The 27427-nt window shown below is 41.5% G+C and overlaps 1 protein-coding gene across 4 annotated transcripts in view; it reads left to right on the plus strand.

Annotated features, from left to right (window-relative positions):
- Window positions 1–27427, plus strand: part of LOC134207797 (progestin and adipoQ receptor family member 4) — a 100328-nt gene that overhangs the window by 58428 nt on the left and 14473 nt on the right. For all 4 annotated transcript variants that reach the window (XM_062683714.1, XM_062683715.1, XM_062683713.1 and 1 more), the window contains 2 exons: window positions 26218–26321; window positions 26426–26563. In XM_062683714.1, the coding sequence (XP_062539698.1) occupies window positions 26218–26321; window positions 26426–26563 (242 nt within the window). The remainder of the gene's footprint in view (window positions 1–26217; window positions 26322–26425; window positions 26564–27427) is intronic.

Consider the following 27427-nt stretch of genomic DNA (forward strand, 5'->3'; position numbering starts at 1 on the left):
TACGGTACGGTTTCAAACAGTATAAATCATTAGTTTTCTGTGCAGTGAGCCGGGAACCGGGTCCATAGGCCCAAGTAGTGATTTACCCTACATAACGCCGCATTTTTTCGAAATGAATGCAAAAACGTACGAATCGAGCCACGTCGCCATTCAGGTACTCTTCGTAGTGCTGCCGCCATCTTTGAATCACCTCACGCTCGTTCGTAAGAAGGTTCCCGTTTATGTCCTTACACATATCGGGCTGTGGTACGTGGCCCTTACGTGAACGGTTTAATTTCTCATAGAACTTTCGTGCGTTATTAGCGCGGTACAGTTGCTCCGTCTCTTCACGTTCTCGGTCTTCCTGCTGGTGCTTTTTCTTCCGAAAAATCGAGTTTTATCTGTTCCGCGCCCGTTTGTTTGGTGCCTCGTTCGCCCCCGTGCGGTGTTGCAGCAATCTCGTCCATTTCACATTCTTCTCTTCTACTAACTGCTCACATTCGCCGTCATACCAGTCGTTTCTCTGATCCGGGGCACCGTGCCTAGTACCTACAGCGGTAGCGGTGCTTCCGGATATATTCGCCCCAGCCATCTTCTAGAGACGCTACGCCTAGCTGCTCTTCCTTTGGAAGTGCCACTCCTAGCTGTAGCGCGTAGTCTTGGACTAGTCTAACCTCTTGTAGCCGCCCAATGTTTAACCGCGGCGGACGACTCCGATGTGTGTTACACAGCGTCGAGAGTTTTGAGCGTAGGCATACTTCAACGAGGTAGTGGTCGGATTCAATATTCGCACTGCGGTAAGTGCGTACGTTTGAGATGTCGTAGAAGAATTTATCGTCGATTGGAACGTGGTCGATTTTGTTTTCCGTTTCTTGATTAGGTGATTTCCACGTGGCCTTGTGGATATTCTAGCGGGGGAAGAAAGTGGTTCGAACTACCATTCCGCGGGAGGCTGCAAAGTTTATGCATCGTTGGCCGTTGTCGTTCGGTACGGTGTGCAGACTCTCCGGTCTTTTGACCGGTCTACACATTTCCTCCCTTCCTACCTGAGCGTTCATGTCGCCGATGACGATTTTGACGTCCCGCAGTGGGCATCCATCGTATGTCTGCTCCAGCTGTGCATAGAACGCTTCTTTCTCGTCGTCGCGTCGGGTCTCCTTTCATGTGGACAGTGCACGTTGATGATGCCATAGTTGAGGAAACGGGCTTTTATCTTCAGCTTGCACATCCTTGTGTTGATTGGCAGCCATCCAATCACGCGTTGGCGCATCTTGCCCAGCACTATGATGCCGGTTCCCAGCTCGTTGGTGGTGTCATTTTATACGGATCTGAAAGCGACTTTCGATAAAATCGATCCTAAAATGCTGCTCAGTAAACTCTCATGGTTAGGTGCCTCTAATAGATTAGAACATGGAAAACATGGAACCTGTATATCTTCTCCGTTCCATAGTTCTTCGGGTGTACCACAAGGCAGTAATCTGGAACCCTTATTGTTCGTAATATTTTTCAACGACGTGACATCTTCACTTGGCTACCTTACACCGGTTATTTACGCTGATGATCTGAAGATGTATGTAGTAGTCCGTTGCATCGAGGACTGCTATCATTTGTCTCTTCAATGTTTTGGTCAACTGGTGTAGCATGAATTAGCTTAAGATTAGCTACGGTAAATGTGCAGTAATGACTTTTCATCGTTTGAAGAACCCGATTATTTTTAAATATAGCATAGAAAACACTCTACTAAGCAGAGTTGATCAAGCAAAAGATCTTGACGTTACATTGGACACAAAACTTTCCTTTAACTCGCATTATGCTTCAACAATAAGCAAGGCAAACCGTCCGCTCAGTTTCATCTCTAAAATCGCCAGAGAATTTACAGACCCGCACTGCCTCAAAGCTCTTTATTGCTCGCTTGTACGACCCATCCTGGAAAATGCCGCAATTATCTGGGATCCAAATGACGTGGCATGGAATTTGCGAATTAGGCGAGTCCAAAAACGGTTTGTGCGGCTTGCTTTGAGGAGTCTATTATGACGTGACCTATTGAACCTAGCAGCTTATCCCGATGGATGCCAACTACTTTTGTCTGGAAACTCTCGATCGGCGGTGTAAGATTCAGCAAGCATCGTTCATCGTTAAATTACTCAACGGAGACGTCGCCTGCCCCCATCTTTTATCTTTGCTGGACTTTCGTGCATCAGGAAGACTTTTAAGGCAACACACTTTGATGCAACATGGATTTCACCGAACTCGTGTTTCATTTTATTCATTAAGATCAGATCAGATGAATTATAAAATAATATATAACGAAATAAACAAATAAAGTCTTTCAAAATCCTCAAAGTCTTGTAGAAGCTAGATGTATGAATCTATTTGGAATTGGAAAATTTCACGGAATAATATACATGTCAGACAATTTTTAAGATAAAAACCATCTGAATAATGGAGAGTCTTCTTCTTCTTCTTCTTATTGGCATTACATCCCCACACCGCCGCCTCGCAGCTTAGTGTTCATTAAGCACTTCCACAGTTATTAACTGCGAGGTTTCTAAGCCATGTTACCATTTTTGCATTCGTATATCATGAGGCTAACACGATGATACTTTTATGCCCAGGAAAGTCGAGACAATTTCCAATTCGAAAATTGTCTAGACCGGCACCGGGAATCGAACCCAGCCACCCTCAGCATGGTCTTGCTTTGTAGCCGCGCGTCTTACCGCACGGCTAAGGAGGGCCATATCCTTTAAATTTTATGGTTTGTTTTTCATATATTGTATGCGTTACGCTTGTTTTCGTACAGAACAAATTTCCCTAAAAAATTAAGAAAAATCCACAGGAAAAATCAGAAATATATTCTCTTTAAATTCAAAAGAATTTTCCTTGGAAATCAAAAAGCGTTTCCCCTCGAAATTCAGAAAGGAGAAATGAAAATCCCAAAACAACATGATCAATCTTATCTTGTCTTAGCACATGCACAGGCAGTATTGAAAAGCATCCTGGAAACATGATCAACCTAAAAAACTATTTTAGGCAGTATCTATTTGGGATTTAAACCACCACCATGCGTCTCCATATGACATACAATATAAGTTACTTCATTCAAAAAATGGTGATACGGAAGATCACCTATCAAATAGCTAGAAATAACATTATTTCTCTCTTGCAAGGGAGTTCGTGGGGTAGTACCAGGCAGGTTTTATGGGCGAACGCTCCACCACAGACCAGGTGTTCGCCATTCGCCAAGTATTGCAGAAGTGTCGCGAATACAACGTGCGCATACATCATCTATTCATCGACTTCAAAGCCGCATATGATACAATCGATCGAGACCAGCTATAGCAGCTAATGCACGAAAACGGATTTCCGGATAAACTGACACGGTTGATCAAAGCGACGATGGATCGGGTGATGTGCGTAGCTCGAGTTTCAGGGGCATTCTCGAGTCCCTTCAAAACGCGCAGAGGGTTACGGCAAGGTGATGGTCTTTCGTGTCTGCTATTCAACATCGCTTTGGAAGGGGTAATACGAAGAGCAGGGATTGACACGAGTGGCTTCGACACTATTTGGCTTCGCCGACGACATAGATATTATGGCACGTAACTTTGAGAAGATGGAGGAAGCCTACATCAGACTGAAGAGGGAAGCCAAGCGGATCGGACTAATCATTAACACGTCGAAGACAATGTACATGATAGGAAGAGGTTCAAGAGAAGACAATGTGAGCCACCCACCGCGAGTTTCTATCGGTGGTGACGAAATCGAGGTGGTAGAAGAATTTGTGTACTTGGGCTCACTGGAGACTGCCGAAAATGATACAAGCAGAGAAATTCGGAGACGCACAGTGGCTGGAAATCGTACGTACTTTGGACTCCGCAAGACGCTCCGATCGAATAGAGGTCGCCGCCGTAGCAAACTGACTATCTACAAAACGCTTATTAGACCGGTAGTTCTCTACGGACACGAGACCTGGACGATGCTCGTGGAGGACCAACGCGCACCGGGAGTTTTCGAAAGGAAAGTGTTGCGTGGGGTGGTGGTGGGGTACAGATGGCGGACGGTACGTGGAGGAGGCGAATGAACCACGAGTTGAATCAGCTGTTGGGAGAACCATCCATCGTTCACACCGCGAAAATTGGACGACTGCGATGGACCGGGCACGTAGCCAGAATGTCGGACAGTAACCCGGTGAAAATGCTTCTCGACAACGATCCGACGGGCACAAGAAGGCGAGGTGCGTAGCGGGCAAGGTGGATCGATCAGGTGGAAGATTACTTGCGGACCCTCCGTAGACTGCGTGGTTGGCGACGTGTAGCCATGGACCGAGCCGAATGGAGAAGACTCTTATATACCGCACAGGCCACTTTGGCCTTAGTCTGAATAAATAATAAAATAACATTATTTCTCCACATCCGGACACTGTACCGCATCTAACTAACCGAACCGGTCGTTGACGATGCCTCCACCCGGGGAATGCCAATGTCTATCAGGACCATTTTATAGCACCGCGCATTCGAATCGGAACAAGTTACATTTCTAGGATTCTCCACTGTCTCGAGCGTTGTCTACCGGCTTCGGTTGAACGAGTTGAATTTCCTTTTCTTCTCGGTCGGTCGGTGCCACTTGAATCTGGATAGATCAACACGGATGATTGAATGCTGGCTGGCGTCCACGCAGTAGAGCAGGGGATTACATAGAAGGTGATAAAATATGCAGAAAACGGCTTCATTGTTTGGATTCCAAGCATTCATCAGACCCTGCAAATCTATGGAAAAAAGTTGTGGATCAGAGTGGATCAGAGTTTATTATAATTCTTCCCATCTAAAAGAAAAGAGTTTTGATACAAATTATATTTCATTGGTTCAGTTTGTATTTATTGACTTTTAGACACAATTCATAAACAGTGCCCTTTATAAAATCACTTGAAACTTCTACTTCAGAAGAACGGTTTACAGCCACTCTAGTCGAAGCACCTCCAACCGAGCATCATTGTTTGCCGCTACGCGGAAATCCAATCGAACGTTATTTAAGCTCGGTTGCCTCGCACTAAAAGGTCACATCGGATCCAGCTTTCCACAGAAATCCGAAGACATTTTTACGTCCCCATTTTTCTCAAAAAGCCAGCCAGACTTTTCTTCCCCGCCGTAATGGGATGGCAATGTCCTTTGTTTGCCAATCCATCAAAATGGCCCCTTTCTTCGTTGAAGGGAAAGCATCAATAAATAAATATGGAGCCGTCGACGAAGATGACGCGGCGCTGAGAATGACCGATAGCAACTTTTGGGAGATCTTGATACAGGCAATTGCGTTCTTTTGTTCCTTTATGATCGATGTGAAATTGATAAGAACTGAAGATGAAGTTGAAGCGTTGAAAGAGAAAGTAGAAATTGTATACCTACATATAAGTTTTGTCAAAAATTTAGGAAAATTATTGCGGAAACGATGGTTTACCACATTTTTAAAATGGTAAGAAATCGCACAGTCATAAATACTTTGTATGGTCAGCCCACGTTTTCAATGATATAACCCCAATTTTTCAATTTCAAACCCCACGTTTTCAATGATATAAATTTAAACATTAAAATTCTTTTTTGCAATTCCTGATCATAATACTTGGTTTACAGTTGGCGTTTGAGTGATAAAACGGCCTACTTTTCCATACCAATGCAATGGGTGCTTTAATGAACATTATGCAACTCAAATGGGTTGCATAATATCCATTATAGCACTCATTTCGGTGTTATAATGAAAAGCCAGCATTAGAACAATAGTTATATGACCAGATTTAGTTCAATTAACTTGGAAGAGTGTTCAAACAGTGTATTCTCTGTGTCACGTAATTAATGAAATAATTGATTGTATAACATTTCACCGAAAACTATTTCGCGGAATTCATTTTCGTGGTTGAACATTTCGCGGAATAACATTTGGCGGTTTGTAACTTTTCGCGGTACGACGTTTGGCGGATTGTACCTTTTCGCCGAATGACTTTTGGCGGAATGTACCATTTCGCGGAATGCACCATTTCGCGGAATATTAATAATAATAGCCTTTGTTCATTCAGCATTCCGACATTATTACCTGCGAGGTCTCTAAGCCAATTTACCATTTTGTTTTGCATTCGTTTAACACGAGATAAACGAGACTATCCTTCGGCATAGGCTTGCTTTGCAGTCACGCATCTTCCCGCACGGCTAAGGAACGCCTCCCAGAATATTTAGAAGTAGTTTTAAAAATTTCAATTGCCCCTTATACCGGGCAGATGCATCCATTTAAAGAAGACGTTACCCACCCCTTCGCCTTATACCGGACAGACGTATTCTTTTAGAGAAGGCCTTATCAACTCCTTTCGCCTTATACCGAACAGATGTATCCATTTAAATAAGGCGTTACCCCTGTCTTCGCCTTATACCGGGCAGATGTATTCTTTTAACAAATGCATTATCAACTCCTTTCGCCTTATACCGGGTAGATGCATCCATTTAAAGAAGACATTATTAACTCCTTTCGCCTTATACCGGGCAGACACATTCTTTTAAAGAAGGCATTACCAACTCCTTTCGCAGATGCATCCATTTAAAGAAGGCGTTACCCCTTCCTTCGCCTTATACTTATATACTCCTTTTAAAGAAGGCATTATTAACTCCTTTCGCCTTATACCGGGCAGATGCATCCATTTAAAGAAGGCGTTACACTTCCCTTCGCCTTATACCAGGAATGCGTGTTCTTTGAAAGAAAGCATAAGCAACTCCTTTCGCCTTATAACGGGCGGTATAGATACGCTCGAGTCGAACCCGTACCCGATGGGTTCGGGTTTGAAAAATAACTACAATATCGGGTTCGGGTCGGGTACGGGTTTGAGAAATAAAGTACTACAAATTATTTTATTCAGTGTTGTTAATTGTGAGGCTAGTTTGTTGTTTGGGCTTAAATTTTTTTTTCAATTTTAAGAGACCCAAAAATATCTAAAAAATTTTGAATTTTTCGGGGAAAAATTGTGTGCGGGCTAAAATAATTAAATTATGTCGGGTTCGAATCGAAATTCTCGGGAACGGGTTGGGTTCGGATTTGCACTAAATGCAGAAAAATGCCCGGATTTCATGTAATTAAGCAGAAATCGGTAATTATTTGAATGATAATTATTCTAACTGAATTCCGCCAAATGGCATTCCGCGGAATGACTTTCGGTGAAAAGGTACATTCCGCGAAATGTCTTTCGGAAAAAAGGTGCATTCCGCGAAACGTGTTTCGGTGAGTTGATACATTCCGCAAAAAACCGCGAAAACAAAATTCCGCGAAATGGTTTTCGGCGAAATAGTATACAACCAAATAATTTAATGGACATGACATCAGATTATCTAAAAGCAGGTTTATCTATCGCTTTATGGTCTGTCGAGCATACAATGTGGCACGATAACATGGAATATGTTTGTTTTCTGCAGTAGCATGACATTTTGGCAAGATTCATTATGTGGAGTAAATACAATTGTAATATTTTGGTACAGATTTATCACATTAAAGCCCATTTTTCGTCATTGCAAAAAATAGCGTGTGCAACTCGTTGCAAAACTCGATTTTTTCAGCACTCGTAGTATTTATCCAACTCGGCAAGCCTCGTTTGATAAACGTACAACTCGTGCTGAAAAAATCATCTTTTTGCAACTAGTTGCACAAACTTCTATTTTTAAACTTTTTATTATTTTTTTTTTGCTTATGATATTTTGCATGCATTCATCCCTTAGATTAGGTGTTCCGTGTTTGATTAACACTATTATCCTTATTTGCTATTATAAATTTTTAGTTCTTTATTGATTAATACATTTCAATTGTTTCTGTCAGTTAGGATTTTTCCTCTTGTTGAATTGGACCAAGTAAAAATTACAATTTTTTCAACTTAAAATAAAATTAACCAAATTTACAATGTTCTGAAAAACTCTGATGTGAATATGTACATCATGTTGAAGATTTTGATTTAAAACATGTTTTAACGGTACTCTCTTGTTGATTGTTCGTTGCTTATGTTTTTTTTAAAGGCTGGCTTGCAGGGCCTGACACCAAACCCCCTAAATTTCCGGAGAACCATTCCTCCTTATTCCCGGTGGACCATGGTGCACAGTTCCACTTAGAGTCCCTCGCTGGCACTCGGACGATGATCAGCCGACCCTAAAATGGAGAACAGACGCTGTTGTGAGCCGATCCTGACATGGAGAACAGACGCTCAATAAGAGGAGCTCCGGAGAGGAGCAACCCCCCCTTCCCTGTCAGCATACGACCATAGTTCCCACCGGGGTTGATTACCCGATCTTCCCTAAGGTTGCTCGTATCCCGGCCAGCACCACGGGGAGGTAGGGATAGGAGTTGCTGAGTAAGAGGCCAAGGACCGCGAGATGGGGTCTATTTTATTTCTTCATGTACGCGAAGTACCAATGGTACGCTTTACCCAGCATTTGCCGTGCCTTGCCGGAAGGGTACGATAGGCAAGACATGTTGCAAGAATACCGGACAGCAACCCTGTAAAGATGGTGTTCGCTTCCGATCCGGCAGGTACGAGACGGCGTGGAGCGCAGCGAGCAAGATGGGCAGACCAGGTGCAAAACGACTTGGCGAGCGTGGGGCGTATTCGAGGATGGAGAGATGCGGCCTCGAACCGTTGTGGCGTCAAATTGTGTTATCTGTTTAGATGTGGACTAAATAAATGAAAAATGAATGTTTTGAGGGTAACCACTTTCTTTATATGGGACTGAACCCATGACCATCATTACTGGTGCATTTAATTAACTAAGTTACGAAGAACCTCCGTCGGCCTTCGCAGCTTTGCGACTACTAAATAAGCCCAACTTAGCGACTACTAAATGAGCGTTGCAGTGTGAAATTCTAATAAACTCAAAATTCAATTTTGAATCCTCTGAAGTGCCTTTTTCTGGAATTGCAGAAACTAGTCCATATTGGCACATCATACAACATGTCTGATCTAAGCATTTGTTTTGTAAATCAAATATTTGTTCTTAAGACATAGTTTCGATTTTCTGCCCATAAGTGGATCCACATATCATTCCACGTCGAGCATCCGAGCGAGACGGTTGTAAGTCCGCGTACGGTCTGCTTCTCTTTTGGTTTTTTTCCTGAAGTACAGGTAGAGGGTTTTTTTCCGAAAATGTTTTGAAGCATAGTGCTTGAGTGGAAGTGGTGCTTAGCTGAAGCAGTTAAGTAGCCATTTCGTTGCTTTTGCAAGACAACGCAAAGTTTTGCAATTTCTTCGGCGTCCATCGCAGGCGCAGGCATCATCGCCCCACGCCGACAGTCATCATCCATCGTGCGTCTCCACCAACACAGACGCTGCCATCCTGCCACCATCCATCCACCCAGTTGCAGTGTTGTCTGCGGGAAGAACACCAACAGCAAGGTTCGCTTCGACCGCACCACCGCCCCGGCGATTGTCCATCCAGTCAGTGTGTGCTGCCAGAACCGTTAGCCGGCGACACAGCAGTGTGAACGCAAGTATTTACTTGAGCTCCCTCTCGTTGTTCCCCTCTCTTCTCCATCTTATTGGAATAGTTTTTTTCCTTTTTCTTTAACTCGTCTTCCCCTCTCATTAATTTGTGTGTGTGTGTGTGTGTGTGTGTGTGTGTGTGTGTGTGTGTGTGTGTGTGTGTGTGTGTGTGTGTGTGTGTGTGTGTGTGTGTGTGTGTGTGTGTGTGTGTGTGTGTGTGTGTGTGTGTGTGTGTGTGTGTGTGTGTGTGTGTGTGTGTGTGTGTGTGTTTTCTGTCCTGTAATAATTGTTTAGTTTTAAAATAGATTGTGCCTCGCTGCAGCGGCGCATTTCGTGTCCGCAATGCGCGAAGGCGAAGTTGGCGGGGGTACTTCGTATTCCATGTCAGATGTTTCGTTGCATTCGGGTGTTCCAAACCAAAACGAAATGGACACCAGCAACGCTATAATTTTCTCTACGCGCCCCCGTCCCTAGGTCTACCCTCACGACTCTAGTGGGCCGTATGTTGTTTTCTTTCGACCCAAAGGCAAACGTTTGAATATCAGCCAGATCAGCAAAGATCTGAAAAAGCGATTTTCGTCTGTCACGACCATTGACATGGTTGGGTCCAGTAAACTCCGTGTCACGGTCAGTGCCACCTGTGAGCTTTTCACTCTCGAATATAAGGTGTATTTACCGTCAGCAGTGTGTGAGATCGCGGGGGTGGTGACGGAGGGAAGTATGACATGCGATGATTTGAAACAAGGTTTCGGTCGTTTCAAGAACGTTTCTTTGCCTCCTGTTGCGATACTGGATTGCAAACAAATGTATTCGGTGTCGCAGGAGGGAGAGAAGCGGATTTATTCCCCGTCCGACTCTTTCTGCGTCACCTTTTCCGGGTCCGCACTGCCTGACTACGTAGTGATTGGCGAACTTCGTCTGCCTCTTCGGCTGTATGTACCGAAGGTGATGAACTGTGTTCATTGCAAGCAGCTGGGCCACACCGCTCAGTACTGCTGCAATAAACCTCGCTGTGCATCATGCGGAGAGAAGCATGTGGAGGGCGCGTGCAAGACGGCACCGAAATGTGTCTATTGTAACGAAAGCCCTCCACATGCTCTTGAAGCTTGCCCAACGTACATACAGCAGCGAATCCACCAGAAGCGGTCTCTTCAGCAACGTTCTCGGCGAAGTTACGCCGAAATGTTGAGGAAGGCCGCTCCTCCACTCGTTTCTGACACCATCTACTCGTCTCTTCCTTTGGACGATCAAGGTAGCTCCGACTCCGAGGTTGGAAATGGGGTTCCCTTTGTTTTCAATGGCTCAACGAGGAAGAGAATAAAAAAGAGCCAGCGACCCTCGAAAAAGCCTAGAAAACAGCCTCAAAGTGAGCCCCAATCCAACATGGTCAAATTCAAAGCGGGAGGAAATACTCAAAAACGTTCAACTTTTGTGGTTTCACATCGGGATGATCGAGAGTTTCCACCGCTTCCGGGAACATCTAAAATCCCAGATGCACCAATTTTCTCAGCCAGAAAGAGAGCATAGAGAGCGAGCAGAAGAGCCCCCGAGCGCTACAATGTTCACTCTTTCTGGCATCGTGGAGCTCATCCTCAACTTCTTTGATGCTTCCGACCCCGTGAAGAACATGGTCAAAACTGTTCTTCCTATTCTGACTCCTCTCCTGAAGCAGCTGGCTTCAAAAATGCCCCTCCTCGAGTCATTTGCATCCTTCGATGGCTAACTTAGTCAATAAGGGTAATACGATTTCGATTCTACAGTGGAACTGTCGAAGTATTCTTCTAAAATTAGATATTTTTAAATTTTTAGTTAACAAATTACAATGCGATGCTTTTGCTTTATGTAAAACATGGCTAACACCAGATGTGAACCTTCAATTTCCTGATTTCAACATAATCCGCCGCAATCGGGCAAATCGATATGGAGGGGTGCTTTTAGGGATAAAAAAACAGCACTCCTTCTATAGAGTCGATCTTGCGCCGATGTCTGGCACCGAAGCTGTCGCATGTCAGGTGACTATTCGAGGAAAAGACCTCAGTATCGCCTCGATATATCTTCCTCCAAAAACCGCGATATCTCGTAGAGATCTCTCGCACATCTGCTCGGTTATGCCCGAGCCACGGTTGCTCTTGGGAGATTTTAACTCCCACGGAACAGGCTGGGGGGAACTGTACGACGACAACCGTTCAACAATGATATACGACCTCTGCGACGACTTTAATACATATGTCAATTTTGAATACAGGAGAAGTTACACGAGTGGCTCCTCCAGCAAGAGATAGCCGTCTAGATCTTTCCATTTGTTCGAGCTCATTATCGTTGGACTGTACTTGGAAGGTGGTCCAAAATCCCCATGGTAGTGATCATTTGCCGATCGAAGTCTAGATTTCCAATGGACGTAATCAATCTGTTTCTATCGACCTCTCATATGACCTCACGAAGCACATCGATTGGGGCACATATGCGGAGGCCATCATTGATGGCGTAATGTCGATAGAAGCACTTCCACCGCGAGAAGAGTACGAGTTTCTATCCCAGTTAATCCTTGACAGTGCTCTTCAGGCACAAAGCCGGCCAGTGCCAGGAGCTTCGGTTCGTAGGAAACCACCCAGTCCGTGGTGGGATGTCGAGTGTACATAACTTTATCGCAAGAAATCCGCCGCTTTCAAAGAATTTCGGAAACACGGTTCGATCGTTCTTCACAAACGGTACATCGCGCTCGAGATCCAGTTCAAGAAACTGGTCAAAGTGAAGAAACGTGGATATTGGCGCACTTTTGTTGAAGGTTTATCGCGCAAGACTTCAATGAAAACTCTGTGGACCGTCGGGAGAAGAATGCGCAACGCGTCGTCCGTAAATGAAGATCGTGAAAGCTCGTCGCGGTGGATACTTGACTTCGCAAAGAAAGTTTGTCCGGATTCGGTGCCGGTGAAACAAGAGCTACGTGATGCTTTTGCTGACACGGATGACATGGATCGCCCCTTTTCGATGATTGAATTCTCGCTTGCTCTCCTTTCATGTAACAATTCCGCTCCAGGGATGGATAGAATCAGGTTCAATTTGCTTAAAAAACTCCCAGACGTCGCGAAGAGGCGCTTATTGAGCCTGTTCAACCAGTTTCTGGAGTGCAACATTGTTCCAGATGATTGGAGGCAAGTGAGGGTGATAGCCATCCAGAAGCCCGGAAAACCCACGTCTTTCTTTACTATACTGGGTGTCATTTAGATTTTTGGAAATCGAGAGCGTTACGCTGAAAGGGAAGATTTCGAACGTTACTAGCGCCTTTAACTTCCGATGGATTTTAAAGATTTATATTTTAAGATTATTATAATCGACTCGGACACTCTTCAGCAATTTGCCAACTTCATTGAAACTTAAGATTTTTAATGGTAAGCTATTGAAAATTTCAATTCTTGTCAAAGTCAATAAAAATTACATAGGGCACAGGTTTTGGCCATCTTAGTGCCTAATTTCGCCAACCCTAAAAATACACATTTGTCAAAAATAATTGATTAGTTAAAAGCAGCGTAGAAGCGGGAGAGATATAGTTATGTACGCATCCTAACAGCCTCTATCGCGTATGCACAGACGTCAGCAAAGTACGCGCTAGCAGAAAGTCACCGTTGCATCCGGCACGTGGAGACGTCAGCTATTTGGTTACCAACCAAAGGTTAGCCACAGGTACGCTGACGTTGCAGTAAACATCCGGCCATCGAGGTTGCATCAGCCGGGACCCAATTGACGAACCAGGAATTCCGCTGAAGCAGCAGTTTCCAGTTAGGCGGCCATAGCCAGGTAACTAGGTAGCTTCAGTCAGGGCGATCAGTTCAGTGCGGCATTCGATAGGGACAACACGTCCAAGTGTAGACAATTAAAATTTGTAAAACATCAAGTGTATAACGAACTCGAATAAATAGTGAATGTGAATCGAACTTAGAATTATTTTTAAAAACTTTATCACGTTCATGACAACGTAACTGGCGCAGTCGTACGGCTCGTCCGACGGTTTAGTGAAGAAACCCTAACGAGTGAAGTTAAAGTGTGCTGTGAAAACAGAAAAACCCAACACGTGGAACTTTTTGTGAAAAACAGTGACTTACAACCAACTAGAGTTCAACACGTAACGGCGGCTGACCGGCTAGGAAGATTCATCGAGAATCAACACACGCCATCCCTCGACACGAAGGCGATTCGAGTCAACCGTTTAGGATCCTGCACTAAAGCGGTGGATTTAAATCCTTCAAGGACGAAGAACCGTGAGTAAATCCTCCCTTTTCTATATATTTTTTTGGTGTAATTCTATGCCCAAATTTAATCCTTTTCCGAAAGTAAGAGCTTTGAAATTCTCTGAAAATATGGAAAACATTAACTTTCAAGCCCTCTTTGATCAAATTCAAAGTTTGGAGCAAAGAATTGGTGCTCTCCAATCGGAGAACATCAACCTTCAACAACAGCAACAACAATTGCAACAACAACAAAGGCAAGCCCCCGCTGTGGAGGAACGCCGTAGTGATTTCTTCAGAATTCTGACCCCATTCGGATGATCCCATCATTCGACGGGAATAAAAAACAATTGAGTCACTGGCTAGACACAGCCAGGAGAGCTCTTAACTTATGCCGACCACACGTAGCAGCGGACTTATTTTCCGTTTACGAACAGGCAGTTATAAACAAAGTCGAGGGCAAAGCTCGAGATATGATATGCGTAAATGGAAACCCAACTACTTTTGACGAGATAGCGGAAATTCTACAAAGCGCATATGGTGACCGCAATAACATTGCGACTTACCAGACCCAGCTCTGGTCATTGAAAATGACCGAATCTTTGCATATTTACTACAAACGCACAAAAGAAATCATGGTGAACATGAAATCTTTAGCTAAACAAAACGAAACATACATGGCACATTGGGAAGCAATAAACCACTTTTTAGAACAAGAGTGTCTGGCAGCATTCATTAACGGGCTTAGTAAACCATACTTTGGTTATGCTCAGACCGCCCAGCCAAGTGATTTAGAGGATGCCTATGCATTCTTGTGTAGGTTCCAAAACGCGGAAAAAACTAAGACACAAACACAATCTGTATTTGATCAACAATCCCATTCCAATAGGAACTCCAAACCCTTCAACAAGTCATTTAACAAACATCCAGAAGCACAATCCTCAACGCGACATAAAAGTGCATCTGATAGGCAGAAATTTATTCCCATGGAAGTTGATCCCTCGCTACGTTCTAACAGAATATTCAATCACGATGCTGAACAGGATAATAACGAGGAAACTAACAACACTGACACCGAAGAAGAATTAGAAGCTTAAGATTCTAGTGTAAATTTTCAAATTCCTCTTCACTCCAACACGCTGACTTAAATGCAATCAATGGTTTACCCTATGTAATAATTAAACTCTTCGGCAAAGACGTAAAGTTACTTGTAGATAGTGGTTCAAATAAGAATTTCATCTCCCCGCGTCTGATTCCAAAATTAAAACAGGAAAAATGTAAACCAATTCGAATTTCAAACACTTCAGGGCAAAACTCCACCGATAAAAAGTTTATTACAACACTATTTGGCTTGAAACAAAAAGTCACCTTCTATCTTTTAAATTTCCATACATTCTTTGACGGAATCCTCGGTTACGAAACGCTTTCTGATTTCGAAGCACTCATCGACGTGAGCAATCATCAATTAATTTTTCCCCAAAACACCGTGTATATGCACATAAGAAAATTAGGCCCACCGCAGATCACGCTGACCGAGAATTCAACAAGAATAATTAAACTCCCTGTCTCTCAAGATAATGGCAACGTTTACCTCCCTAACGATATAAAAATTGATAATGCTGTGATTCAATCAGGTTTGTACCACGCAGAAAAAGGCTTTGTTAACGCCCCGATTAGGAATTTTGGTAAAGCGGTTACATTTTACTGGACACATCCAGCTAAAACTATACAGGTAGCAGAAATTAACAATATGAACTTAAATCATCTTCATCGTTCGTCTAATACATCATACCCTGATTTGGAAGAAATGATTAGGAGTCAACATCTAAATTCAGAAGAAAAACCCGCACTATTAAAAACTCTTGCAAAATATTCTACGATTCTTCACAAGGACTCTGAAAAACTATCTTGCACGTCTACAATTCAGCATAGGATCAGAACAGTGGACGATATTCCAGTCCACACAAAAACTTACAGATATCCTCAAGTCCACAAAGCAGAAGTTGAAAAGCAGATAGATGAAATGTTGGAAGACGGTATTATACAGAATTCTATTTCGCCTTGGACATCCCCAATTTGGATCGTTCCAAAAAAGATTGATGCGAGCGGTAAAAAGAAATGGCGCATTGTCATAGATTACCGCAAACTAAATGAAAAAACCGTGGATGATAAATTCCCTATCCCACGAATTGAAGAAATTCTTGATAGGCTTGGCCGTAGTACATATTTCACTACGTTGGACCTAAAATCTGGATTTCACCAGATTGAAGTCCATCCAAAGGACAGGCCAAAAACCGCTTTCAGCACGGACCAAGGGCATTTCGAATTTATTCGCATGCCTTTTGGATTGAAAAACGCGCCAGCAACTTTCCAGCGCGTAATGAATCATATTCTTGGAAATTTGATTGGAAAATGTTGTCTAGTTTACCTAGATGACATCATAATTTTTGGTAGTTCACTTCAGCAACATCTTGACAATTTAAACAAAGTTCTTCAGCGACTTGCTCAAGCCAATTTAAAATCCAACTTGACAAGTGTGAATTCCTTCAGAAGGAATGTGAATTTTAGGCCATATCATAACTCAAGATGGCATTAGACCCAATCCTAATAAAATTGAAAAATTCTTAGTTGGCCGATTCCAAAGACAACTACCCAAATCAAAGGTTTCCTAGGTTTACTGGGATATTACAGGAAATTCATTCGCGATTTCGCAAAGCTAACGAAGCCTTTGACCAAATGTTTGAAGAAAGATGCGAAAATTATTCACAACGAAGAATTTACCCGTTGTTTTAATGATTGTAAACGATTATTGACAACTGATCCCATTTTAAAATACCCTGATTTCAATAGAAAATTTATCCTTGAAACTGACGCAAGCGACTTCGCGCTCGGAGCCGTTTTGTCTCAAAAATTCGAAGACGGGAAAGAACACCCAATTGCGTACGCGTCAAGAACTTTGAATGAAGCAGAATGTAATTATTCTGCTACTGAAAAAGAACTGTTGGCTATCGTCTGGGCAACAAAACATTTTAGACCCTACATTTATGGCACTCACTTCGAAATACGCACGGACCACAAACCACTTGTGTGGCTCCGACAAAAAAATGATTTGAACCGAAGATTATTACATTGGAAACTTGCTCTAGAAGAACTTGAATTTGAAATTAAGTACAAGAAAGGAACATTGAACACAAATGCAGACGCACTTTCTCGAATTGAACCTGGACCAGAGGAGAAAATAGAAGTAAACGTGAATTCATCTTCCAGCGACGACATTACACAACACTCTGCAGATACTGACGACAACGATTTTATACCATCAACATTGAGACCTCTAAACGACTTTAGAAATCAAATCGTTCTGGAAGAAGCAAATGAAGATAACCAAGAGACTTTCACTTTATTCAGGAATTACCATAGAATCATTATTAAAAAGACAAATTTCGGTCCTGCATCATTGATCAATATTTTAAAAGAATACGCCACTAATAAGTGCACTACCGGAATTTATTGTAGTGAGAGGATACTGTGTAATTTGCAAACTATATACAAGAATTATTTTTCCAGAGCGAAATCATTCAAAATATTTTGGACTCAACAACTGCTAGAGGACGTCACCGATGAACTTGAGCAAGACTTAATTATTCAAAGGCAACACAACGCAAATCACAGAGGAATTACAGAGACAAAAACCCACATATCCCGAAAATACTTTTTCCCGAACATGAAATCCAAAATTACTAAATTTATTAACATTTGCAGGTTATGCCAAGCAGCTAAGTACGAAAGAAGACCATACAAACAACAATTTAAACTAACAGCAACACCTACAAAGCCGTTGCAAATTGTACATATGGATATTTTCATTATTAACAACAAGAACTATCTAACACTATGCGATAAGTTTTCACGATTAACAATGGCTATTCCTTTGAAGACACGTAATGCTATACACATTCTAAAAGCTATAACTCACTTCTCACATTTGATGTTGGAAAACCTTCCCTTCTCGTCATGGATCAGGAAGCTTCATTTACTTCCACAACAATCAGAGATTTCCTCGAAGAAAACGATGTCGAATATCATTATACAAGTGTTGGGCAGTCCTCCTCCAACGGAACAGTTGAAATTGTTCACAGAACAATAAGAGAATTGCACAATATTTTGAGTATTAGAGATTCAACCAAAGACTTGTCAGAAACGGCTAAAATAAATCTGGCAGTCTCTATTTACAACGACTCTATACATTCCCAAACGAAATTAACCCCAAAAGAGTTGTTTTTTGGCTTTAAAAATGAAGACCCCGTACCCGAGGATCTAGATGAAAGAATTAGACAAAAAGAGGAATTTTACAGGATCTTTTCGGAACAACATGCGCAAAAGAAGCTTAAAGATTTAGAAAAACTCAACAGAAACAGAGAAGAACCTGAGAATTTTTCTTTAAATGACACTGTTTTCGAAAGGAAACGTAACAATTTGAAACATCAACCGAGATACCAGAAACTCAAAGTAACAGAAAACAGAGAAACTAATATAATCGACGAGAGCGGAAGAAAGATCCATAAAACTAAACTAAAACGAAAACTAATAGCCCCATTATTTTCTTTTTGTTTCAATATTTCTTTACAGCTTAAAGATGACACCCAAAATGATAATCACCTATTGTTACACTGTAATTTTATTGTGTGACCTCACCAGTTCCTCATATATGGAAATCCTCGACCTAAACCAAAATCCAGGCATAGTTGCCTTCAGAACTAATTCCGTTTTCTTGAAAGAAGGTTTCCACACATTATTTCACAAGTTCAATTTATACTCATACAGAATTATTTTAAAACAATACGAATCTATTATTAAAAATCTAGAAGAAAATCCAAATATTGAAGAAATAGTCAACATTTTGAAACAAAAGCATAGTCAAGCCAACTTTATACTTGAAAATCTTACTGTAAAACGAAGAAGAACAAAACGATCTCTCAACTTTCTTGGATCTACTATAAAAATGATTACTGGAAACCTTGATAACGAAGATTTGCTTAAAATTGAAAATCAATTAGAATCCTTAAAACACTCTAATAATGCTTTAGTTACAGAGAACAATGAACAGGTCAGGATAAATGAGCTTTTGAAAACAGAATAAACAATTTAACAAAACAGGCTTACAGGCAGTCTAGAGAAATAGATAGTATCATAAAACAAGCTAGGTTGAGTTTAGACCGGCCAATTGACTGGAAACACATTCTACATATACACAGCATCATCTTCAACATCGACATGATCCAACACCAGCTTGCAACAATCTTCGAATCCATACAATTGTCGAAACTGGGTATAATATCGAAAACGTTCTTACAACCTTCAGAACTGGAATTTGCAACGCAACTACTAGAATCACAAGGCATAACGATTGAAAGCTTTGATCAAACTTACGAGTTTTTGGAACCGGTAGCTTTTCATAACAACTCAGACATAATAGTCCTTATTAAAATTCCTAAGCTTAGACGAGGAGATTATGTACAACTTCAGCTGGAAACTATTCCTATACATAACAAAGTTATAGCGCTAAACGCTACAAGTGCTATTATTGGCAACAACGAGTCGTATCTGGTAATGTATCCATGTACGAACATCGAGAAACGCAGTATTTGCGATTTACAAAACCTCTTTAACGTCTCCAACGACAAATGTCTTCATCCAATATTACGAGGAAACGCAGGTACATGTACCTTTACAAAGTCACCAACAATTTCGGAATTCAAAACAGTTGAAAATCTTGGAGTACTGATAAAAACTCCGTTAAACCCACCCTCATACAGAACAGTTGTGGTTTTGGCCTGAGAAATCTGACAGGAACATTTCTCGTATCATTCAAGGATTGCCTCGTAACTCTCAACGGAAAGCACTTCAACAGCAAATCTTTCAAAGGGAAACTAAACCTGTTATACTCCCACTTCATTTAGTGAACGTCAATGAATCAGAAATACTAGCAGAACCCATCGATAATTTGGAACAACTACACGTACATAATCGTCGTAAGCTAGAACATCTAGAAACCGTTACCGAAAGGACTAGAGCATTCAACATTGGAGCCATAGTTTTGATCACATGCCTCGTCATAGTTTTCTTCACTTTTCTCATAAGAGAAGTTCGTAAACTTAAGCTGAAACTGACGATACGCATTCCAGCAGTCAAAGTTGCAGATACTTCGCATCTAGGGTTGAACCGAGACGGTTCAATCTAATAAGGGGAAGTTATGTACGCATCCTAACAGCCTCTATCGCGTATGCACAGACGTCAGCAAAGTACGCGCTAGCAGAAAGTCACCGTTGCATCCGGCACGTGGAGACGTCAGCTATTTGGTTACCAACCAAAGGTTAGCCACAGGTACGCTGACGTTGCAGTAAACATCCGGCCATCGAGGTTGCATCAGCCGGGACCCAATTGACGAACCAGGAATTCCGCTGAAGCAGCAGTTTCCAGTTAGGCGGCCATAGCCAGGTAACTAGGTAGCTTCAGTCAGGGCGATCAGTTCAGTGCGGCATTCGATAGGGACAACACGTCCAAGTGTAGACAATTAAAATTTGTAAAACATCAAGTGTATAACGAACTCGAATAAATAGTGAATGTGAATCGAACTTAGAATTATTTTTTAAAAACTTTATCACGTTCATGACAACGTAACTATATATCTCTTGTTGGAACTAATAAAACCCTCGTGAATTGCTTTATTTTTGGAGTTATTCGCAAAATTGGTCAAATTAGGAACATGACCAAAACCGGTACAGTTCCCCTATATAATCAATCTCGTGCATTCCTAACACGGACATCAGAATGCATTGCCACGTGCCTTCGGATCCACCGCAAGATTTACTTTGTGCATAAAAGAAGCAGTGCCTTTCGTGCGCGAGTCATTACAGTTTGTGACAGTAGCGCTTACTGACGTGCTTTTCGCTCCCGCATTTTTTCTTGCATTTTTTTACCTACACAGATTGCAGTCGCCAGCGGGAGAGCTCCCGATGCTGCGAGTGTGCATGAAAGAAGAGGGCTCTTTTTTTGCCATTCTATGCCGGATGCAGTGGTGTCGGTTGCGATCGATGCAATCGCCCATCGCATCGCTCGGAGTTCACGGCTAGAGGCTGCGAGGGTAGTGGTGGTGGATGAAGAATAATAAAATTAGCCCAGAGAGATTTAATCTGCTCATCCAGGGAAAGTGATTGGTTTAATAATCCACAACAAAAACAGTTCTGATTCCTTAGCAAAAAAATAAATAAATAGAAAATAATAATTTTCATTCAGCAGGCATTGGCAATTGAATGATGCACATTCAGCAATGGTGCTGATATTCATTTTAAATTAGGAAATTTTGCCGTATTACATGTAAATGTTTTAAAATATTGCGCAAAAAATAATTTCCAGAAGAATATCTATATAAGGTACCCCGGGGCAAGTGAGAATACGGGGTAAGTGGGTACTATGACTGCAGATGAATAGGTGAACGTTTTTAATGGTAACAATGTTCTAGGAAGTTGGAGCAGAACTATCAACGAATTCACCCGACACAAAAATATTTGGAATCAAAACCATTTAAGGCACCATACTAATGCTATTGCTTGATCATGACTTTTAACTACCGGAAAAATCTGTTACATTTATTTTAGTTCAATGGATTTTAAACTAAATAGCCGTTTCTAAATTTATCATTGATGTGGAATGTGAATATTTTGAGCCAATAAATAATTGTGTGACATCGAAAACGATTTAAATTTTTTAATTAAAGCCAAAATCTGCAATTTTCATTTACCCTTGACTTTTAACATACATGGGGCAAGTGGGACATATTTGAACAACATTTTCGATAATCTATTTTAATTGTTTTTAGATGGTTGTCTAGTGAAAAATAACTTCGTCATTCATATATCATACGGATCTGAATCAGATGCAGTTTGATTTCGTTGTTAAAAAGTATTGTACAGTTATTTACCAACTGTGTATTTTACGTTCTGAAAATTATCTCCCGCATGAAGAAGAGCAATGGCTATAACTATGCGATATTCTTCCGTTTACAGTCCAAACAATCTATTTATTCTACAATAGGTCAACAGGATTTGTCTTGTGTTCTGTTATTTCCAAACATCGCATCAAATTTTAAGAGTGCTTAAAGTGCTTAACACACAAATTGGCAATTTTGTTCTGTTACAAATTAAAACACTGCGCATCACCTGAATAAAAACGTTTCTTCTGAAGTACTGATTTATGTCATAATTTGTGTTCTTAATAGAGAAATATTTATTCATACGAAAAGTAAATAAAGATTTGTTTATCCTTGCCACCTAAAACTTTTGGTATAAAAATAAGATAATAGAAAACAAGACAACAGTCAACTAAACAATAAATCGGCTGTTGTTTTGTTTTCATATACGCTAACATTATATGTAATCCCTTTTTTGTTGCAAAAATAAAGTTCGACATGCAATCAATCTCCATCCATGATCTTAAAATACTAATGCTCAGAAATAATATGAACAATATATCTACATTCCTCAAATTAGTTTCGTTCGACAGTAGAAAACAGAATAGGTCCCACTTGCCCCGTTTGAAGGGGTAAGTGGGTCCTGACGGTAAATTTATTTCTAGCACTACCAATATTTTTGTAATTGAATAAATGGCTTCCAACACCTCTGCACTTCAACAATGGAAGCATATAATGATGTATCCGTGGTTAATGTTCTGAAATACCTTGTTTTCCAAGTATGCTTTAACAATTTTGCTGAACTAGCGTTTTTTTAGGTCCCACTTGCCCCGGGGTACCTTACATAAAAATGAATTTCTGTCTTTCTGAACCTTATAGACTCGGAAACTACTGAACCGATCAGCGTGAAAAATTGTATGCAGAGGTTTTTGGAGCCGGGGAAGGTTCTTAAGATGGTTCGAGACCCTTCCCCGCTTTGGAAAGGTGGGCTCCTATACAAATGAAACAGAAATTTCTTCATAACTCGAGAATTAATCAAGCAAATGGAACCAAATCTTGCATGTGAAGGTTTTAGAAGGAAAGATATGCTTCTGTGGTGGTTCAAAACCCCTGAGGCCGGAAAATTCTGATGTCATGTCATTCATCAAATTATTTAATTTATTACGCGACGCTATTGGAACTATTTGAAGACTTGCCCAAGCTAATTCAGTAAAATGTAGTCATGTAACTACTGCTCTTCTGTTGGTTTTTCATTATAGCACCCAAATGAGTGATATAATGGATTTTATGCATCTCATTTGAGTTGCATAAAGGTCATTAAAGCACCCATTTCGTTGGTATAGAAAAGTAGGCCGTTTTATCGCTCAAAGACGAACTGTAAACCAGGTATTATGATCAGAAATTGCAAAAATAATTTCTAAAATCTATAAATTCCCTACATTTGCTTGAGTAAACAAGGGTTTAATAGTTAGAAACAAAGCGATTATAATTATGCATTTAATTATTGGTTTTTTTTTTTCAGAAGTTTTGAAAACAAATCGCTAATAATTCTTTATAGTATGATGTTGACGTTTACATTATCAATACCTATACCAATCAAACCCCATAAATTCGAAAGTTAATTTTAAATACGTTACGATTATTCATTCCACCATTTTGTTCACTGCAGCGCCGTACTCTAGATTGATTTCAGTTCGAGCCTAATGGGCCAAACACAATTGATACGTTTGCGTGCGTTTTGACAGTTTTCCCATGAGAAAACTGTCAAAACGCACGCAAACGTATCAATTGTGTTTGACCCATAATCCCTCTTTTCAGAACTCATAAAAACGTTGTATTTTGACATCTTTCCAATTTCCCACTCAACTTTACCAACTCTTAGTACACTAACCCTACATATATGGCCCCATTTTGAATGTAGGACAAATGAAAATGACTCATATAAGTGCGTGACCCATGATTGTGAAGTCAGTGTACATATATAAACACAGCTGATCCGAAGGCGAATCTATTAGTGAGAAAATCTTCAAAATCGGTCAATCTGTTCGTGAGTTATATTGCCTCAAAGGAAAAGAAAACTCATTTTTATATATAGAGAAGATGAGGTCAGCAACGTTTCTCATGAAACAGAATAAGACAAACCTCCGTAAGAAAGTAGCGGTGGTTAACAAATTTACTATCATCGAGCCCTGAAGAAAATCCCTTTCCCGGATCGAAACGACGACGATGAAATAAAATTGTCAACGCTATCTCTCGTAACTGAAAGCCAATCCGAAAATTAAAATTAGTTTTGTAGATAGTCAGTTTGGTACGGCGACGAACTCTATTCGATCGGAGCGGCTTGCGGATTCCAAAGTACGTACGGTTTCCTGCCACGATGCGTCTTTGAATTTCTCTGCTGGTTGAGTTATCGGAGGTCACCAGTAAGCCTAATGGGCCAAACACAATTGATACGTTTGCGTACGTTTTGACAGTTTTCCCATGGGAAAACTGTCAAAACGCACGCAAACGTATCAATTGTGTTTGGCCCATAAGTACACGAATTTTCCAAACGCCTTGATTTCGTCACCATCGATACAAACTCGTGGTGGATGGCTCACATTGGCTTGTGGCAAGTGGCCCTTACGTGAAACCGTTCTTATCATATAACTTTCGTGCGTTATTAGCGCGGAACAGTTGTTCCGTCTCTTCCTGCTGGCGCTTTTTCCTCCGAAAATCGAGTTTTATCCCTTACGCGCCAGTTTGTATCGTTCCTTGTTCGCCCTCGTGCGCTGGTGCAGTCATCTCGCATCTCGCCTATGCTGTATTCTTCGTATCGAGGTATCGAGTCTTATTATCTCCTAGGTTGTTCGTAACGATTGGTTCAAAAGGCAACTTATTGGGCCTGCGCAAACCTCCTGTCTCGTCGGAGGGCCGTCGTGTCAGGTCTGTTTAGCGTCCCACACTTTGGCGGAGCCTACTTGCGAAGACGTGCAGCTTTTTATAGAAGTTTAACAGACTCCACTGTCAAACCAGTCGATTCAAAAGTATAAGATTGCTAAACGGTCGGGGTTCAGCCAAACCGCACCAAGCGGCTTTTAGACTGACTTGTGATATTTTGTTCGACCAAGGACAACGGAAATAGTTTCATATCAATTTAATCATACATTTGCAGTAGGATATCCTCTTTTATGGGGTTGAGGGATATTCGATGCGATTTGCGATCAATTAAATCTGCTGAACGAAAGTTTGAGCAGAAAATTCGGTAATTTTTCGTTGGCGCTTGGTGTGATTTGGCTGAACCCCGACCAAATAATGTCGTTACTGTTCGCGTGACTAAAATGTAGGTTACTTCGATCTGGCAGCCGAAGTACCAGTATTACAAGTGTCAAACCAATGTTGGTGGTGATACAAAGCATGCACTACAACATGATTCATACATTATGGCGAAATGAAGCTTGTTGAAGCATAACTTGGAAAAATGATTTGATTGACTACTGCGCCTCTAGCGTTCTAGTATTTATGCTTCTACTGTAAAACCCCAGCACATCCTAGGCAGGCACTTGTACACTATGTAGTTGGATCCCTAAACTATAAAAAACAATAATTAGAGTTTCAATTTAACAGTTTGTTTTAAAAAGGAGTGGCATCTCACGCGGATTCACCCTACACCATATTGGTGCATGGTATGATTTGTGACGGGGTCCTCCTTAGCCGTGCGGTAAGACGTGCGGTTACAAAGCAAGACCATGCTGAGGGTGGCTGGGTTCGATTCCCGGTGCCGGTCTAGGCAATTTTCGGATTAGAAATTGTCTCGACTTCCCTGGGCATAAAAGTACCATCGTGTTAGCCTCATGATATACGAATGCAAAAATGGTAACTTGGCTTAGAAACCTCACAGTTAATAACTGTGGAAGTGCTTAATGAACACTAAGCTGCGAGGCGGCTCTGTCCCAGTGTGGGGATGTAATGCCAATAAGAAGAAGAAGAATGATTGGTGAATAACACCACGAGTCTCTGAGCCTTCTATAAAATGTATTTGGTGTGAAATAATAGCCTTTCGGTACAACCTCGGTTGAACGAAAAAAGAGAAAAAAAATAAGAACCTTTATTAAGCGGTTTTGACTTCGGATCTTCAAACTATCCCAGCTTAATAATCCATTGTTACCCCCGATGGCAGTCTATTTTCCCAACGATTTATATAATGGCGTTAGTTTACAAAACAGTTGCATCCTCTAGATGACCTTTCCAGGAATAACGGAAATAACTTTTCCAGCGTAATACAGCCACTTCTGATGAACCATGCGCCACCTACATATTCAAACGATGCAACATAAAACTGCTCCTTCGGGGCCAAGATGAAAAAATAGATTCACCTAAGTGTGTCAGTATATCATCATTTCAACTACCACGTCTATAAATATGTTTTGTCGAGGTAAAAGGTAAAAGAGATGATGTGTAATAAATTCCAGGATTCCAAAATATAAAAAATCAACCAGCTGCATTTACTTTCTTACTTCCATTGCTTCGCCGGATTCAGAATAGTTTCCTCTAACCATATTGCGATTTCTACATTCCAGGTGCCCTCCCGATGGTAACGGCGACGGTCTTCTGCTTGAGTTGGCCGCTCAAGTGGCTTCTCATCATATCGTACTCGCTATTGTGCATTTGGGGCCTGTTCAAGGTAAGTGCCACCTACTGCATCATGGATGTTCATAGGCACATAGGCATCGGAGTAACCTTTGCAATAACCTGCCTCCTTTCTCGCATTTCACACCTCTCCATCAGGCCATGACGGCATCCTCTCCGTGGCAACGGCGGCTCTGCTTCGGGCTGCCCTTTATGATGCGAATCATGCTGACACTGCTGCGGATATCGAAGCTGGGCGGCGGGAATCCCTCCTCGCTGACACACGTATTTCTGCAGGTAATGCTGCACCGGAATCGGTGCCAACTCCCGTAACGGTTCCCACTTCCGGCATCCTTTCACCGAGCGGAGCTATTATTTTATAATGTGTTTTCGAGAACAATTTTCAAAACGTCGACGTCCGACGTCCTGCTGGATTGCCTGATGCCTATCGCAATCGATTATCAGACATACAGACGAATAAATAATACATTATAGGGGTGGAAAACGGCATTACGAATTTATGGTGGTCGGTGTACGTTGACGACCATCGCACAGACAAATAGACACAATGCTTAGTCGACAGCTTCGACTTGGCCGACGATTTTCCTTTTTGTTTTCCAACCGTGGAAAAATACGTCTGCTAATCTTCAATCATACGTTGATCCACGTGTACGATGGAGCGACGTGAATTGAAACTGATACAACCAATAAAGGTGGCAAGTTTCAGGACGAAGTAGGACGTTTGGTATCGTAAATGAGCGAAGGAAGCAGCAAACGAGCGTCGGAAAAGCTCGCTCCACCATCGGTCGCCGCTGGAATGCCTAATTATCAGATTTCTATATTTAATGACTTGTCGAGGAATGGCCATTACGTGACTTTTGTAATTACTGTTTTGTTTCGTCTGTAGTGTCCAGAAGGTGGCGCTGGTGAGTAGCGATGAAAGCTTAATCGATGTTTCTATAGAAGCGCTCAGTTTGAAGAGATTATTACCATTGCTGAGTAGTAATAACGGGTTACTTATATCATTATAGGAACATAGGAAAAGTCAAACCTCTATAGATTACTGAAAGTATTAGAGGTTCTGTCTTTACGACTGGGCAGCATTTAAGGTTTATGTGAACGCAACAGTAACAGTACGCAATTTTGAGAAATTTTCCAAAA

This window comes from Armigeres subalbatus, chromosome 1 (assembly GCF_024139115.2).
Source record: "Armigeres subalbatus isolate Guangzhou_Male chromosome 1, GZ_Asu_2, whole genome shotgun sequence".
Classification (NCBI taxonomy): Eukaryota; Metazoa; Arthropoda; class Insecta; order Diptera; family Culicidae; genus Armigeres; species Armigeres subalbatus.